The sequence below is a fragment of the Vidua macroura genome, chromosome 7 (genome assembly GCF_024509145.1).
Source record: "Vidua macroura isolate BioBank_ID:100142 chromosome 7, ASM2450914v1, whole genome shotgun sequence".
NCBI classification, from domain to species: Eukaryota; Metazoa; Chordata; class Aves; order Passeriformes; family Viduidae; genus Vidua; species Vidua macroura.
Window position 1 is genome coordinate 22,580,256 of NC_071577.1, and position 16,828 is coordinate 22,597,083.

Consider the following 16,828-nt stretch of genomic DNA (forward strand, 5'->3'; position numbering starts at 1 on the left):
AAACCCTGGTGAGCATGTAATTTTTTGAAGGACTGTACGTTGCCCAGATATATTTACAAGGAAATGTAAAAAGGGTGTAGTAATTAGTTTACTGCTTTGTCAGAATTCAGTGTCATGTTCCATAGAAGCTAGGGGCTTTTTCTTGATAAAATTATATTTCAGTATAAGCAAAACAGCACTTTTTCTCCAGCCAAGTTTACATAAATAGGTTAGCAAAATCATTTGGCTGGTATTTTTTAAGTAACTCAGCCTGAGGCTGACAGCCATCATAGAAAATTTCAGCCCAAACTATTAAAATTTGGTGTAGCTGTAAGAGCAGAAAATAATACACCTCGTAATGGTAAACACCTGCCAGGCCTTATAACAGGCAATTCTACCAGTTCAACACACACATAATGTGTGAATTTATACATCTGACTATGCATATACACAGATACATATGAGTTGATATATGTATATATACAGTGTTTGATTTTCAAGGTATTAACATAGGTTTATAATATAGGATAGTTTTCACTTTCACTTTAATTATCCTGGGATCAAACCCATTGCTATTACATATGAGGACTTACCACCTGCAGAAATAGTGAAAAAGTGACAATAGTCTCAAACCAGGTTTTTGATGAACCAAGATGTGAAGATTCGCAAAAATGCAGAACTGAAGAAGGCTGAATGTCAGGTTACTTTTCTCCACAATTAGTACTTATTTTATTTATTCATGAATGCTGTTAATAAAATATGTAGCAAGGGAGAAGAACACTTCATTAACTGGCTTTTACTGTAATTAAAAGATGAATTACCAAACACCACGGATTTATTTTTCTCACTTGTAACAGAATATTTTTAGGTAATGGTGTCCCTGGCGAATACTTTCTTTGAGCTGCCTGATAAACAAAGTGATACCTTCTGGCAGGTGTGTGTAACCTGCTATGGCCCCTGGAGAGCTATGCCTAAGAGTGCTGCTGCTGTATCTCCCAGCTGCCCCTCTGTCTTCTAGTTATTGTTCCCACACTATTGAGCCCATTGGGAAGAGGTCAGTCAAGTTCCTTACATCAGTTTAGAAGGATTTCAATGGCAAACTTAAGATCACTTCTGCATCTACCAAAAAAAACAGAATAGAATGATCGGTGACCATTATTAGTTATCTCTAGGAATCCAGGGGATGAAGAAGAGATGTAAAAGACTTTTAGCTCTGTACTGTAATTGAAGGAATAAAAGACAAGTACCTTTCAATATCACAATATCTTGATAGTGATGTTGAAAACTGTCTCCAGCACAGTCCATGCCAGTTCAATGCACCTTCTTCACTCAGAACTGTTCAACCTTGCTTATGTCTTCTGCACAACTTTTCCTCAGTCCTGCTACATTACCTTAAAAGAATTTTTCCCCTCTGCTTCAGGTCCCCTGGTGAGCACATTCCCCTAGTGGACACACTTATACTATGGAAGAAAGTGACTATCCTTCTTCAAGCACTGTAACTATTCATTGAAAAGCCAAGAACGTACAACTTTAGTTCTAATGCTGTTTCATTTGGTTTGTTTTAAATCTTTTACAGTCTTTGTTAAGCATTCGTGGTTCTCTGTTCTCACCAAGACGCAACAGCAAAACCAGCATTTTCAGTTTCAGAGGTCACGCAAAGGATATAGGATCTGAAAATGACTTTGCTGATGATGAGCACAGCACCCTTGAAGACAACGAGAGCAGAAGAGATTCTCTCTTTGTTCCAAATCGACATGGAGAAAGGCGCAACAGTAACATTAGCCAGGCCAGTGTGTCATCTAGAATGATACCAGCCCTTCCAGTGAATGGGAAGATGCACAGCACTGTGGATTGCAATGGAGTGGTGTCCTTGGTTGGAGGACCTTCAACTCTAACTTCACCAACTGGTCAGCTTATACCAGAGGTAATTGTAAGTAAGCCAGTATTTATTACAGTTTGGTTCAGGCACAGAATTTTCTCTTATTCCTCATCTCTGCATTCCTTATAATTTCTTAAAGAAATAATTTGCAATAGTTTCTAAATAAGAGAACATAAAGGAAAAATAGTCCTCAGCCTCCTATGTCTAAGCCTTCATAAAGTATGATATTCTTTTTGCTTTCAGCAAGAGATCTACACATAGAAAAAAAAGATTAATTGAATTTGAAAATTTGTGTATAGTTTCACTTCAACAAAGTAGATATTGAATATATAAATAAGGCTATAGCTTGGAAATATGCATAGGAAAACTCCTGTAAAATGAAACAAAAGCTGGCTACTACTCTCATGATAGTTATTAGAAATACCCCTTTCTGAATTCTTCTCAAGGACTTTTTTCCCTTTCATGGGAAAAATATGTACAATTCCTATGTCCCTTTGAAATTATATAACATTTTAGTCTCAGTTTCAGACTTCTGTAAACTAAGATGTTCTTTCAAACATTCAGATAAGCAAGCCTTTTTCACCTATAGTAATTTTAAAAATAATAATAATAATAATAATTACTATTAATTACTATTAGTATTATCAAGGAGGTACCAAGCAAAATTTTTTTTCAGCCAGTCATTTAAAAGTGAACCACCTTTGGTCCCACACTATGTTGGTATTGGGTCCTGCAGTTGATTATTTGTACCACTGTACAAAATTCCCACTGAGTTCCTCAAAAAAAGAAAAAAGAAATCCTGACTAGAACAGAAACATTCAGTGAAAAGCTTAGTACATTGCACCAAGCTGATTCGATTATCACTACAATATTTATGCAGTAAATACTGTTAATTGGTTGTTGAAAAGGATGATCTAATTCCTCAGTATTTCATTTACAGGGCACCACTACAGAAACAGAAATAAGGAAAAGAAGACTGAGTTCATACCAAATTTCCATGGAAATGCTGGAAGAGTCTGCTGCAAGACAAAGAGCAATGAGCATAGCCAGCATACTTACAAATACAATGGAAGGTATTTAGTGCACTTTATCTGACAGGCAGTTCAGTGAAGTTCTGCTAACTATGTGTACAGAGAAACTATTTACAAAATTTTCTTTGTAAATGTAAAACTGGCATGTGGAGTCTCTGAACATCAGATACAAAAGGCTTTTGAGCATTTCTAAGGTCATTTACACAATCTGAATGCTTAACCATGTTTCATGACACCTTCCAAAATATTACGTTACGGAGTGGACTAATAGTGATAAAATAATGGTATCTAGGGGATTGCCAGAGCCTCAAACAGAAAATATAGAGATTTTTTTTTTTCCATTAGACATCAGCAGGAAAAATCCATTAAGATAACACAGGAATTGCCACAATAAAGGCAGTGATGTGCTAGAACAGTCATTTCCCTTAGGCTTTAAATCCAAAGATAGACAATAGGAAATTGGAATGAAAAATATGAAGGAAAAAAATTCATGCCGATGCCCACCAAGTGTCTTACGCATTTCTTAAATTTTCATAGTTATGGAATTTATAAAAATATTGTATTTTCTGTGTAAAAAAGCATACTCTTTGGGATTTTCTTTTCTTATTTAATGGAAAATGGGTATTCTCACTCTTCATACATATACCATTGAAGTATTTTTATAAGCTTGAAGGATCTATCTGCTGGATGGTGGCAAAGTGTGGCATGTGTTACAGTCAGACCAACCTTGCAGATTCAACATATATTCTAAAACAAAAAGAAATTACCAAGAAACTCTACAGCGTTATTAAGCCAGTACTGAAATATAATTTTAAAGTGAGTTCTGAAGCCCTTTGCTCTCAGATAAACAAGTAGATCACAAGCTAATTGTAGTCAGAAATATTATATCCTATAGTCCCTTAAGTATTAGTTTTTTCTAAAGAAAATTGTTCTCACAAACTTCTATCTTTATGGGCATGTCTTCCTACTTCAATGCAAGTGTGAGCTGTTGGTACCTCTTAAATGTTGGTTCTCCTCTCTGTAAACAGGATATCTCCTTAGAGAGTGCTGCATTCTTCTTCCAGTTAAATAGTTTGTCCTTCCTGTCTCCTGACTAGAAAAAAACATGTCAATGTAAACAAAAATTTCCTGATAGTTCACCTCCTTACCCATATCTGGTTTCCGCCATTTCAGAAATTGCTACGTGCAGCAACAGAGTCTGTGTCAACTCAGCACCCAGCGTGAGTGGCCACTTTTGTCCAAGACTGGTGCTATTCTGCATTTCAGCATTCTGAGTTGCATGTTCAGAAGTGTGATTATACCAACCAATCCTTACATTCCTTCAGAATGACTGACTTTGTTATGGTTTATAAGGACTATAGAAAGCTTAAGCTACTTATGATAGCCTTTTCTGCCTGGTGAACTTGTTGGTTTCAGTAGTTTGAAAGCTTTTAACTTCCAGTAATTCCACCCATATAGGACAATATAAGAGGCAGAAATCAATCCACTATCCTCAAAGTGTGTATTTTTGCAGTAAATATTTTTTAGAAAATCTGTGAAACAGCTATTGTAGCAAAATCATCCATTCATGTTATGATGATGGAGAGCTCTTTGTGTTCTACGGCATGCCTAAAAATGAGAAATTTCAGACAGGTTGATGCCACTATGCAGAAATTTAATCGCAACTCTTGTGGACATTTCTTATGTATTCTGTACTCTAATTATATCTCACTTGAGCAATCAACAATCTTCCTTCTACACTGACCTCGAACATCCCATCGCATTAGATATTCATCCTTGTTATTATTACCTTAGAAGAAGTTACTATTCTTCTGTAACTTTGACAATATTGGCAGTGAAATGGAAGAAAAAAACAGTTTCCAAAGATTCTAATTGAGAGCAGTTGCTAAACAGTTGTTTCGCTAATATAGATATATGTTGCTCTGTTTTTCAGTTGACACTGCAAATGTACAAGACATTTTCAAAACAAATTAAGTTATAATTAAAAAATAAGGAAACAGGCATGAAATATGTTAAAAATATCAATTCAAAAAAAAGAAATTATAGGTATGCACTCCAAATAATTTATCTGATATTGTAATGCTTCAGTGTAGTAGCAAATATAACCCTTCTAGTATTTCAAATCAAAATATGTACTCATGTTACGTACCACAAAAATTGTGAATCCTTTATGAAGCTTATACCATTTATATAATAGGTCAGTGATGAATGAGTCATGTTGACTTTTAATATCTGAAATTAAGATATCTGCTGTAAGCAAGTTAAGTAACCTAAACTAAATGTCTAGATTCTCCCTGCTGTCCTGAGAAAGACAAATACATTTCTTCCTTTAGACATTTGTCTCAGATGATTTACTCTTTAGTGAATGGACTGCACTCTCCACTGGTGGTAGAGGATCTTAAATAAATTAGATGCCTTATTTTAAGGTACATAAACATGGGTTATGTTAGTGAGAGCAGTTTATTTGATTGATATAATCTTCTCCCATATTTTAAACAAGAACTTCCAAAAGATACATTTGTAATAATATTTTTTTTCTATTTTTTTCAGAGCTTGAAGAATCCAGACAGAAATGCCCACCATGTTGGTACAGATTTGCAAATACTTTCTTGATCTGGGATTGCTGGAGTCCATGGTTAAAAGTAAAGCATGTCGTCAATTTAGTTGTGATGGATCCATTTGTTGATCTTGCTATAACTATTTGCATTGTTTTAAACACCTTGTTTATGGCCATGGAACATTACCCAATGACAGAACAGTTTAGCAGTGTCCTTTCTGTGGGGAACCTGGTAAGTAGTTTGTCATGCACTACTTGATATAAAAATACCTTTTTCTAAAAGAAGAAACTTATAAATATATTGTGTTTGTTTAAATCTATTCCAGAATGTCTTTTTATCATCAGTTTAGAAATGGTATTTATGATTTTCACAGGTAAAGTTATTTTTTTTACTGGAGCCTCTATCTTTCATGAATATATATTTTTAACTGCTATAATGGAATAACTGAATATGTGTGGAAGTTCAGCCTTCACTGGAATGCCAGATTTCTTGACATCTACCTTGTTTTTTTTCTTTCAAATGTTAAAGTAGATTATGCTATTTTTACCATGGTACTGATATAATATCACAGAAATCACTCTTCTTCTGTATAAAATTTATAAAATATTCAAAGTCAGAATTTCTCTTGGAATTTTTTTTCAATTACACTACAGTGAAAATATTTTTACAAAAAATGTATGTTCCCAAACTTTTGTTGTGCTGCACAAACCACTGATCACTACGCACTGCAAGAAAGTGTTGAGTTAAATTCTGGATTTAAAAACACTAAGATGCATTGATAATTTCACATTTGGCACTTGGAGATATTTCAAATAACTTTATCAACCTGAAGTTCATGTTCCTAAAAGGAAATAGCCATCATACAGCATGGTAGATATGTGTGAAACCTCTATATTCTTACAAAAAGCACAGGAAAAGAAACTCCAACTTCCCATGTCAGACAGACTTTAGAGAGTCTGTGCTTAGACAGTCTGACATTAGAGACTATCATCTTTTTAGACTGTAAGCTAGGAAAATACTTGCTGTCAAGTCTTCTTACTGGAACCATCCTCATCAAAGGGACTTAAAGCACCAGGTCACATCACATCATCTGCAGGGTGGATAGTCCAGAACATACCAGGGACCTGAACTGCTGACTGGTCAATAGCTTTTTATATGTTTATCAAACCTCTGTCCTACTATAAATCCTGATTTAGTTACTTGTTTTCAGTGTTTAGAAATACTTAGATGCCATTTGGAGATAGCAATCAGATATTTTTTATAGTAACAGGTAAGAGAACTCATTGGATTAAAAAAAAAATACTCAGGTATATAAATTTGTCATAACAATTCATTATGTTTTGTTTTAGGTATTCACTGGGATATTTACAGCAGAAATGGTACTAAAGATTATTGCCATGGACCCTTATTATTATTTCCAAGAAGGCTGGAATATTTTTGATGGTATTATCGTTAGCCTTAGTTTAATGGAGCTTGGTCTTGCAAATGTTGAAGGATTATCTGTTCTTCGGTCATTCAGATTGGTAAATACCTTGATAATTAAATATTTGCATGCACTTATCTCACTTAAAAGTGCTGGTGCCTGCAATAATTACCATATTTTATAAATATATATTACATACTTCAATGACTCACATTATTTTTCATATGTGCCTAATTTGCAAGCTGTGTTTGGTAAGTACAAATTTAAGGTGTTTGATACCTTTAAGTATCAAATTATCCTATTGATCTTCTATCCAACTGATCTCCTTTGCCGACATAACACTAACTACTGCCTTTTAAGAATTTTGTGAATCTTTACACTGATTTCATTAAGAATAATAAAAGCTGAATATCTGTGAAAACATACATATTGTCACCAGCACAAATAATCATAACATTTTAAGTCTTTATATTGTGAACATTACTTTGTGTTACTTGTAAAGAACTTAAAAAGAACTTAAGCAGGTCCTCTCTTCACATTTATTTTAATGGGCACCAACAGTAAACTTTTAGTCACTCCATTACATATAACAGAGTCATAACAAGCTGACTTTAAGGTAACATTTAAATTGAAATATTGCTGAGCTTCTACAAGAAATGTATTTTTTTATAGCAATGTATTTTTTTATAGCTAGTTTTTTATAACTAGTATTGCGCAGAAACTAGTTTGAAACTAGTTTATAAATATGTTTACTAGAGGTACAAGATTAATGATTTAAAAGCCTTAATTACCAATAGTTACTACATTACTTGAAAACCTTATCTCCTCATACACAGAGCAGGTAGAAGTGTCTTATTTAGCACTACTTGCAATGGTACCCAACTTCACATAACCTAATAGCTTGGGTAATGAATATTACTTTAAAATTAATGTTTATGATTTGAATGGACATTGCAATATCTGCATCAAGTTTTTGCTTAAAAAATTGGCCTCTATCTAAGCAAGGAAGGCCTAATGTGGTGCTGAGGGAATGTGGAACTAAGCCAGCAAAGAAGGTGTAGTGACAGTGATGAAAAGTGTAGAAACTTCTAAAATGTCTTTAAGAATTTTTCAAGAATCACCTGTAAGTAGACATTTAAAAACAGTAAAATAAAACATCATACAAACACAAATTATTACTTTTTTTTACTATGTGTATCACTGAAATGAAATTATACACAATGCATTTTTGACAAATATTCCATGTTCCTTGCTTTGTATTAAAATAATAATGAGGTACTACTGAAGAACTAATTAAGCTACAGAAATTGGTATACTCTGCTAAACATCTTGGACCTAGCTTCTATTTTGTAACTAACACTAAAGGTTCATCTGCATTTTTGTTTTGCAGCTTCGAGTTTTCAAATTGGCAAAATCTTGGCCAACTCTAAATATGCTGATTAAGATCATTGGCAACTCAGTGGGGGCTCTGGGGAATCTGACCCTGGTGCTGGCCATCATTGTGTTCATTTTCGCTGTGGTTGGGATGCAGCTCTTTGGGAAGAGCTACAAGGAATGCGTCTGCAAAATCTCCAGTGACTGTGTGCTCCCTCGCTGGCACATGCACGACTTTTTCCATTCTTTCCTGATTGTATTCCGAGTGCTGTGTGGAGAATGGATAGAAACCATGTGGGACTGCATGGAGGTTGCAGGCCAAACCATGTGCCTTATTGTTTTCATGCTGGTCATGGTGATTGGAAACCTAGTGGTACGTGATGAACATGTTTTTAACATTAACTGTGATGTAGATGTGCAGGACTTACAGCTAGGCAATGAAAATGTTTGTCATCCTTCTATTTAGAATCAAAAAATTAATCTGAATGTGCTATATTTTAGGTAAAAGCATTTGAAGATCCCCTTTTCCTCTTTTTCAAACATTTCTATACACTGAAGTACTCTTACTATGGGTACAAGCATTTAGAAGGAAACCAAATGTCAGCTCCAGCATCCTATCCTGGGAGTGCTGCAGCTAATTTAGAGGTGCTGTTTAATTTTTAGTACTGAACTTTTTGGATTGTTTACGTATAAAAAACCAAAAATGAAACCCACAGTGATTTGTCATCCAGCTTAAAAAGGTATTAAAAAGCCTCTAACTCAAAATTATACAAGAAACCTTCATAGAAAAGTTTAAATTCAAGCCGATGAGTTAAAATGGAAAATTTCAACTGGAAAATATTGAATGGATGAGAACTTCCCAGAAATAAGTACTATAAAAGGGATGCACCATTTACACTTTAAGTTTCTTCTCCTGTTAAAATTTGCAGTCAAAATTTTCTGTCAAAATTCTCTTCCTTTAGTGATATTTTTAGTATGATTTAAATTTTTATAAAATAGAATTCAGAATGTTTGTATCTTAGTCATTTACCTGACCTTGCAATCTTGACATTTTACCAGCAAAAATGTGCAGAGCCCCAAAAAGTTATTTATGATCCGCAACCTGCTCTACTGATTTTTTTAGAATCATAGAATCATTTACATTGGAAAAGGCCTTTGAGATCATCAAGTACAACTGTTAACCTAGCACTGCCAAATTTAACACTTCTGATATGATTGTATTTACTACATAGCTGTATTCTCTCATCTTTTAGGTATTGAACCTATTTCTGGCCTTGCTGCTGAGCTCATTTAGTTCAGACAACCTTGCTGCTACTGACGATGATAATGAAATGAACAATCTCCAGATTGCTGTGGCAAGGATTCAGAAAGGCATAGATTATGTTAAAAAAAAGATACAGGAGTTCATCCGAAAAGCCTTCGTTAGAAAGCAGAAATCTTTAGAGGAAATCAAGGCACTTGAAGAGCTAAACAACAAGAAGGACAGCTGCATTTCCAATCATACTGCTGTTGAAATAAACAAAGACCTGAATTATCTCAAAGACGGGAATGGAACCACCAGTGGTGTAGGCACAGGCAGCAGTGTGGAAAAATACGTAATTGATGAAAATGATTACATGTCATTCATAAACAACCCAGGCCTCACTGTGACAGTGCCCATTGCACTCGGAGAATCAGATTTTGAAAATTTAAATACAGAAGAATTTAGCAGCGAATCTGATATGGAAGAAAGCAAACAGGTAGGATTTTTCATAAATAAGTATTAAATTGTAGTCATACATTTATATGTTTGATTTACAAATTTAGATTTTTTTTAAACCTGTAATATCCAATGTAAATATATTTTATGTTTTAGAATTTTATGTATTACCATTCAATAAAAAAATATATAATGGTATAGTAGAGGATCCTTAGAGTTTACATTTTTAGTATTTTGTTTATTAAAATTTGGAAGATATTTGATTTTAAATATTAACATTTCTTTCACAGTTTTATGAGGTTTTAGGACTAGAAAACACTTGATAAAGCATTCTTTCTGTAGTACCTACATGTGATAAGAATTTATGGAATAAGGAGAGAAGGCTAAGGAACAATATCAAAGCAAACATAAGTGGAGAAAAAATATTACTTTCAATATTTGTGGTAGTTCTAAAAATTAGCCCTGAGACATCACAAATCAGTAATGTCTTCTAGATTATCTAAAAGTTTTGTGAGTAATATTTTTACAGACTTTGGGTTCAGAGACTATGGCTGGCTGAAATAAAGTAATCTAGGTACTGAATGTCATGGTAAAGCAGCAGCTCAAGTTATCCTGGAAAGCAGAATGACCTTGTAATATAGATGCATGCAGAAACAGCTTACTTGAAGGCTTTATGTTGTTATTATTGTGCAAAGTGACAGAAGTTGGTCTGAAAAACCCAGTGCCATGTGTTTCAAAATGTAAGTGGCTCAAATACCAGAAGTGATCATGAACAGGTGCTAATAGTATTCAAGGAAAACTTTGTATATTGGGGAAGTGATCCATGACAAGCTAATAAATGCATTAGCAGAATCTAATTATATTCAGTGCCATTAGAAATTAAGGAACTTTGAGGTTTAAGGGATCAGGAACCATGGATAAAGTTGTTTTCAATTCGATTAGAAGCTGTGATGTTATGTAATAATTCATCAGGCCAAAGGGGTTTGTTTACATGAAGAAAGCTCTCCTATAAAGAAGCCCTGCATTCATGACTTTATCATAGCTGTATATCTGGCATATCTGCAATAATGTTGTATTCCTCAGCACTATCAAACTTCACCACATTACATTAATGCATAGCCATGAGCCAGTTAATCATGGCATGGGGTTTTTGCTAAAGAACATCAAGAGCTGTGTTTATTTGCAGCTGCAAAAAATGCTGCTCTGTGTAAAAATTGTAAGATGAACAAGATAGTCTATCATCTGAGTTGCTCAGTTATGAGACAAACAGTTTCAATGCAGATGTATAAGATAGTACAGCAGTAGTGTTTATCCATGGTAAGTTTAGAATATAAGAGATACAGGAAGTGTAAAGCAGTGTAAATTAAGAGATCAGCTAGCATTAAAAAAAACCCCAAACCATTGAGAGTGATTCTGGGTCTGAGTTAAGTGTTTTTCATATAAGCTGATCTAATAAAATTTGGTTTTCATTTCCAATGAACCTTAAGCAAAGTTTTCTATGTCCTTTCATATATTCTGATGGTTTTTTTTAAATGGCACTACTCTATATATTTTCTGCTGTCCTTGTGGCTAACTTTGAGAAATACAATTATGAATGCCTTCCTATTAACTCCGTCAAGTTACAAGCCTAAAAATTTCCTGAATATGTTACTTTATAAAGGTTTGTAATATGCATTAGGACACTGGGTGGCTGTGCAGATACTGAATTTGTGGTTACATGACATTAGCCTCCGCACTGAAGGAACTTGGGAAGTTCCCATCCACACCTGGTTAGTGATCCCATGGCAGTCTTTGCCACTTTTTCTGCCTCAGAGAAGTTAGGTCACTGGTTGTGCCATAGGTATTACTGGTTTATTTCTCCTGTAAGGTAGATTGAATGGCTCAGTTTACAATGTACTGCCGTACATTCTATCAGAACAGCTGAGGAAAAAACTAAATGCAGTGCAAAGGCAGAAACTCCTCTGCTTTCCAGGTGAATATGTGATGTATGTACACCCCAAGAAAATGGAGTAAAAGCCCTTCTTGATGTGTTGACAACTTCTGAATGTCAATTTCAAGGTGACTTTCACAAGTCAATTGCTCTGTTCGGTTCCAGCTTTATCTGGTTCAGGCATCATACCTTTGTCTTCTAAGGCTGTCCTGAAGTTTCTGGATGGTAATAAATCAAAAGGGATTTTGCCCTCTTTTTTAATGGACTGGTATCTGTATGTCTTCAGGAAGAGAAACCAATTAATAAGCAATTTGACAGTGAAAATTTCAGGTGACTGTGGGAAATCCAGCAGTAAATGATGGATGGTATTTATATTAAGAAATTGTGGAGAAATTTTCAATACGGTTAAGATAGGTTTAGGATTTCTATACTGCTTCAGTATTTTCGTAGACTGTAGTAGTCAATGCCATTGGGAAACTGAAGCAATAATACTTCCATCAAGTTCTGCTCACACACAACTGTCTATTGTTTAACTGCCTGACATGTATTCATACAGTGCAAGTGTGCATATTGTGAACAGTATCTAAAAAGACAGAATCCTGAAAATTGTGAATTCTGTATTAATTTCACTTTCTGCTCTGGATTCCTTATTCCATTCCTTCTGGATGATTTTTATGGAAAGAATAAAGTGGGGTTATTTTATTGTGTGTATAAAAATCCACTGGATTTGGAATATATGAACAGAAGTTCTGGCACGTGACAGGAATTTGTGAAGTTTCCCAATCCTCTCCTACCAAGTCAACAGTACTGCTTAATCTTTTGCTGCCTTCTGATTGTCTTTTAAGGAAGATAAAGAGTACATTGGTGCAGTGTTTAAGTTACCTCTCTAGAACAGTACACCATCACTTGCTCTGTTTTGCCTCTCAAGGGGTCCCACTGGGAAAACATTCCTGCTAGAAGGCCTGGTCCGCAAAAGGAGGGGTAAGAGATGGGGCAGAACTTTTCCTGCCTTAACTGTGGCAGTAATTAGCACTTAAAATACCTTGAGGAGATATCCCCTATAATAACGTTTTATTTAACCACAGAGCTGTGCAAAGCTAGATCTGCAGAGGAACTGTAAAATGAATTTTTTTTTCTCTGGTGTCTTACTGACTGTCACTGATGTTAAGAGCAGAATGATTATTTGAAGTCCCTTATGCTAGAAGTGGGGCACAGCCTGTGTTTTCCTAAGGAATATACCAGGAGCAAGTAATTACTATAGACATGGTAATTGTGGGTGAGTGAGGAACAAATTGTAATATTTTCTTTTTTTTTTTATCATATACACTATAATAGAAAAATAACTGTAGCCATTGAGCTTCATTTGGAAGGCTAGCTTTTTTTTTTTTTTTTTTTTCCCTTTTCATGCTTTCATGGAAACACTTTCTAATTAATTTGCTAGTTAGTAACTTCCAAAATCTTCCAGAACCTAGTCTGGAACCTGATTGCAAATTCCAGACCTAAACAAGATCTTTCTAATACATATCACTAGAAATTTGAGGACACCTCTTTTTGAGATTATAAAGTTACTCACTGCTTTAGAGTAATAATTGGCTGAAAGTACCTGCAAGAAGTGAACATTTCATTGATACTTTGAAGGAGGATTTTTTAAATTATGAGAAAAAGAGAAGTGCAATACCCAATGAGATAATCATCAGAAAAGAAACAGATTTCTACTCTGAAGAAAAGATACTCAAGATCATTACCTTTGAAGATAAAAAAGTTAGAAACAGCTGAAGGGGATAATTTGGTGGGTTTTAACATTAGCATGTGGATGCTGTTTTAATTGTGAAATGAGTAACTATGTTAATCTTAGCAAACATAAGACTCCTAACTATTGTATATTGTACACCACTTAACAACTGTTCGTTAGAGCTGATTGACAGCTTTATAAATACAGTTTTGCATTTCAACATGGAAAAATAATTTCAAATATATTTCTCAGTTGTGGAAAACTTATTTTACAACTAAAAACTTACAGACCTCAATCATTCACAATTCAAAAAACCTTTCTATCTACAGTGTCTGTACAGTAAATACAAATTCAGATTGGAGAAATAAGGCTACTCAGTCTTTTGATGATCACAACAGATGATTTTGATAAAATTTAAAATATCCTTCGTCATCAGATCTACTGAATTTTGAAAACAACTAATAAATTCAGTTTTCTGATTGGCTTCATCAGGGCCTTTGTGTCTAGATGAAGTGAAAAAGACAAGAACAGAGTTATTGCATTCCCAAAAGATAAGCATTTTCATTGGGCTTCAATAAATTTCTTAGCCAAAAGACTCAGCAGGATTTCATCAATTTGTTGGATTTTTTTTAATTGTGTTTAAAATGTCCAGCAAAATAATTTTTTTTCTAGAACTGACTAGTTCTTGGACAGTATCTTCAGAAGTGACAAATTATTTAAGTTATAGACTAGCTGTGGTTAATGATTTAAACCATATCTCGGGATACACTGATGCTCCACTGTCCAGGCACTGATACAATCCTCTTTTGAAACAGTGAGATAAAGATTATAGATTCAGAAGTTTATAGCATACTAAATCTGAACTAGAAACTTTACAAAATGTGATAATTCATCACATTTGAGTTGAAGAGAAATTAAGGATGTTTATTTTCAACAAGATCTAGGATCTCTACCATTATTATAGGGTGAAGGAGGAATGGGAAGGCATACATCTTCAAAGTATTTTGCTTCCTGTATGTATATATTTTTAATATAAAAGAGGTAATAACATAGTCAGTTAAACAAAGACTAGGACATAAATAAATAATAAACCCAACCCTTAAAATTTTAATTAATAAGCATTAAGGACTATATAAATACAGGAATAGTTTCCGGATCTGCTAACCATGTCTTTGTTAATTTTATTCATTCCACTTTTATTTATGAATCACAATTTTTGGGTGCAGATTACTAGTTCTAGCTTCTGTATTTCTAATTTCTCTAAAATAAACTAACAAGTTCTGTAGAAAAGTTTGTTGAACATTTCAGGTGGTATGTATTTCCCTTTTTCAAGCTAATAATAAAATATTAATAATTATGTTTTAATTGTGTTAAAGCCATGTTTGCATTAGAGATTCCAAAAAGAGAAAAACTAGTGATCCTGTGTCTTGAACTTCACTACCTACCATTCTTACTTCTCACAGGGGTAAAACCAAGCTGGAGCAATCAAGAATGCAGCTCTGGTGCTTTTTAACCAGGTAGAGCAACGTGTCACCACTTTCACACAGGTTACCTAAGCAAGTTATACATATATATGTATATATATATATAATCACTTTTTAATGGATTTTGACTGGCCTGCATGCTATTCAGCTATGTACCTTCCCTATCCATTGCAAGAGTAGAAACATGCACAGCTGCTCTCTGCTGAGTCATGGGACTCACATCACAGCATGGTCAGGTGGGATTGGCAAACCCAACATACATTTTTTAACTCCGCTAATGGTTTTTCTGAATATTTAAATACAGTATTTAGCAATAACTGCATGCTCTTCAGGTTTTGAAGTATGGATCATAAAAGTACTGGAATGTTTTATGCTAAAGAAGCCAAAGAAAAAGGGAGCATGCATAGTTTTTAAAAAATAAAAACAACCCTTTTTGATTCAGCCCTTATAAATGTAAATATTTAATGAAATGTGTTAAGTGATTTTGAAATAATTACTGCCATGAGTTCAACTCCTTAATGAACATTTGAATTATTGCAGAAGCTACTGGTGTAAAAATTACAGTTATACTTTTAAATCTACAATGCACTGTAATGCAGATTATCAAGTTGTTACAAACTACACTATATTCATTTGGACAGTGCATATCTTGAGTTTCATAAACTGGAAGCAAAGCAAACAGTTTCATAACTGCTAAAATTATACCTAGCAAATAACTCTTCCTAAAGAACTATCAAAAGCTAAACATTTTAAAACTTTTCTTTTCTTAAACCCCTTTATAAATAGTAGTGTTTGGAATGTGTTTCACGATAGTGTTCCCTAAATGAGTTGGGGGACTTATTTGTGTAAATTAGAAAGTCTACAGAGTAGTCAGCATAATTTTTATAAAATTGCATGTCTATCTATTTATCCTAGTAATTTTTTTTCATTATAGGCAAACATGCCCTCCATTGATGAGTAATTGGCAGAGCCTTCAGAAATAGTGACAGTAATTATAACAGAGGAGCTAAAGTTACATGAAACTGAGGTTAAATTATTCTAGTAAAACGAGGCATCAAAATTTGGAGGGGATTGATATTTCAGTCCTGTAGTAGGATTGAATGCTGTTTCCTTCAGGCAGAGTTTCATTGGCTTCAAAAAGATCACCAAGTGGTTAATTTGATATCCTTAATTGTAGTGTGGCATGATCTACCTACTATGGTCTGAATTGCCCAGAGATGCCAAAAAAGTTAATACTGGTGGGCATTCTGAAAACTCTCAGATTTTAATGAACAAATTTTAAACCAAGATATGCTTCAAACACCAAATAAAACTCTCAGGAGAGAGATTGTAAAATTACATCCTTAACATTATATAAAAGTCAAAGGTCATAAGATCTGAGATTTAAAGACAGTTTAGAATCACTTTGGAATAATCAATCTCCATTATTTTATATTTTTTTCACTCAATTACAGTGCAGCTTTCAAGACTGAAAGGATAAAACCACATGGCTGAATTACTAAAGGCAATTTGTAATGGCTGAATCCTTTTATTTTATTGTCACTTGAATCATGAAGCCGTTTGTAAAGCTTAAACTTCAGTAGCCTGCTCTTGCTCTTATTAAAATTTAGAATAGAATCAAATGAGAGCAAGACTGGGTCTTAAGTGAATGCATTTTCTTGTAAATGGGCACATTAACACGCTGTTGGTCAAAGCTTGTTTTAATGATCGAAGCTGTTATAAGAGATGCACTGCTCTGA

At 34.1% G+C, this 16,828-nt stretch overlaps 1 protein-coding gene across 13 annotated transcripts in view; it reads left to right on the top strand.

Annotated features, from left to right (window-relative positions):
- LOC128810373 (sodium channel protein type 2 subunit alpha-like) overlaps positions 1 to 16,828 on the top strand; it is a 54,894-nt gene that overhangs the window by 15,684 nt on the left and 22,382 nt on the right. For 3 of the 13 annotated variants that reach the window (XM_053983183.1, XM_053983175.1, XM_053983178.1), the window contains exons 11-16: positions 1,556 to 1,903; positions 2,799 to 2,931; positions 5,440 to 5,678; positions 6,797 to 6,970; positions 8,261 to 8,617; positions 9,498 to 9,983. In XM_053983183.1, coding sequence (XP_053839158.1) covers positions 1,556 to 1,903; positions 2,799 to 2,931; positions 5,440 to 5,678; positions 6,797 to 6,970; positions 8,261 to 8,617; positions 9,498 to 9,983 — 1,737 coding nt within the window. Of the gene's footprint in view, positions 1 to 1,555; positions 1,934 to 2,045; positions 2,061 to 2,798; positions 2,932 to 5,439; positions 5,679 to 6,796; positions 6,971 to 8,260; positions 8,618 to 9,497; positions 9,984 to 16,828 lie in introns of all 13 variants that reach the window. The other 10 variants (XM_053983171.1, XM_053983174.1, XM_053983170.1 and 7 more) reach the window with 6 other exon arrangements.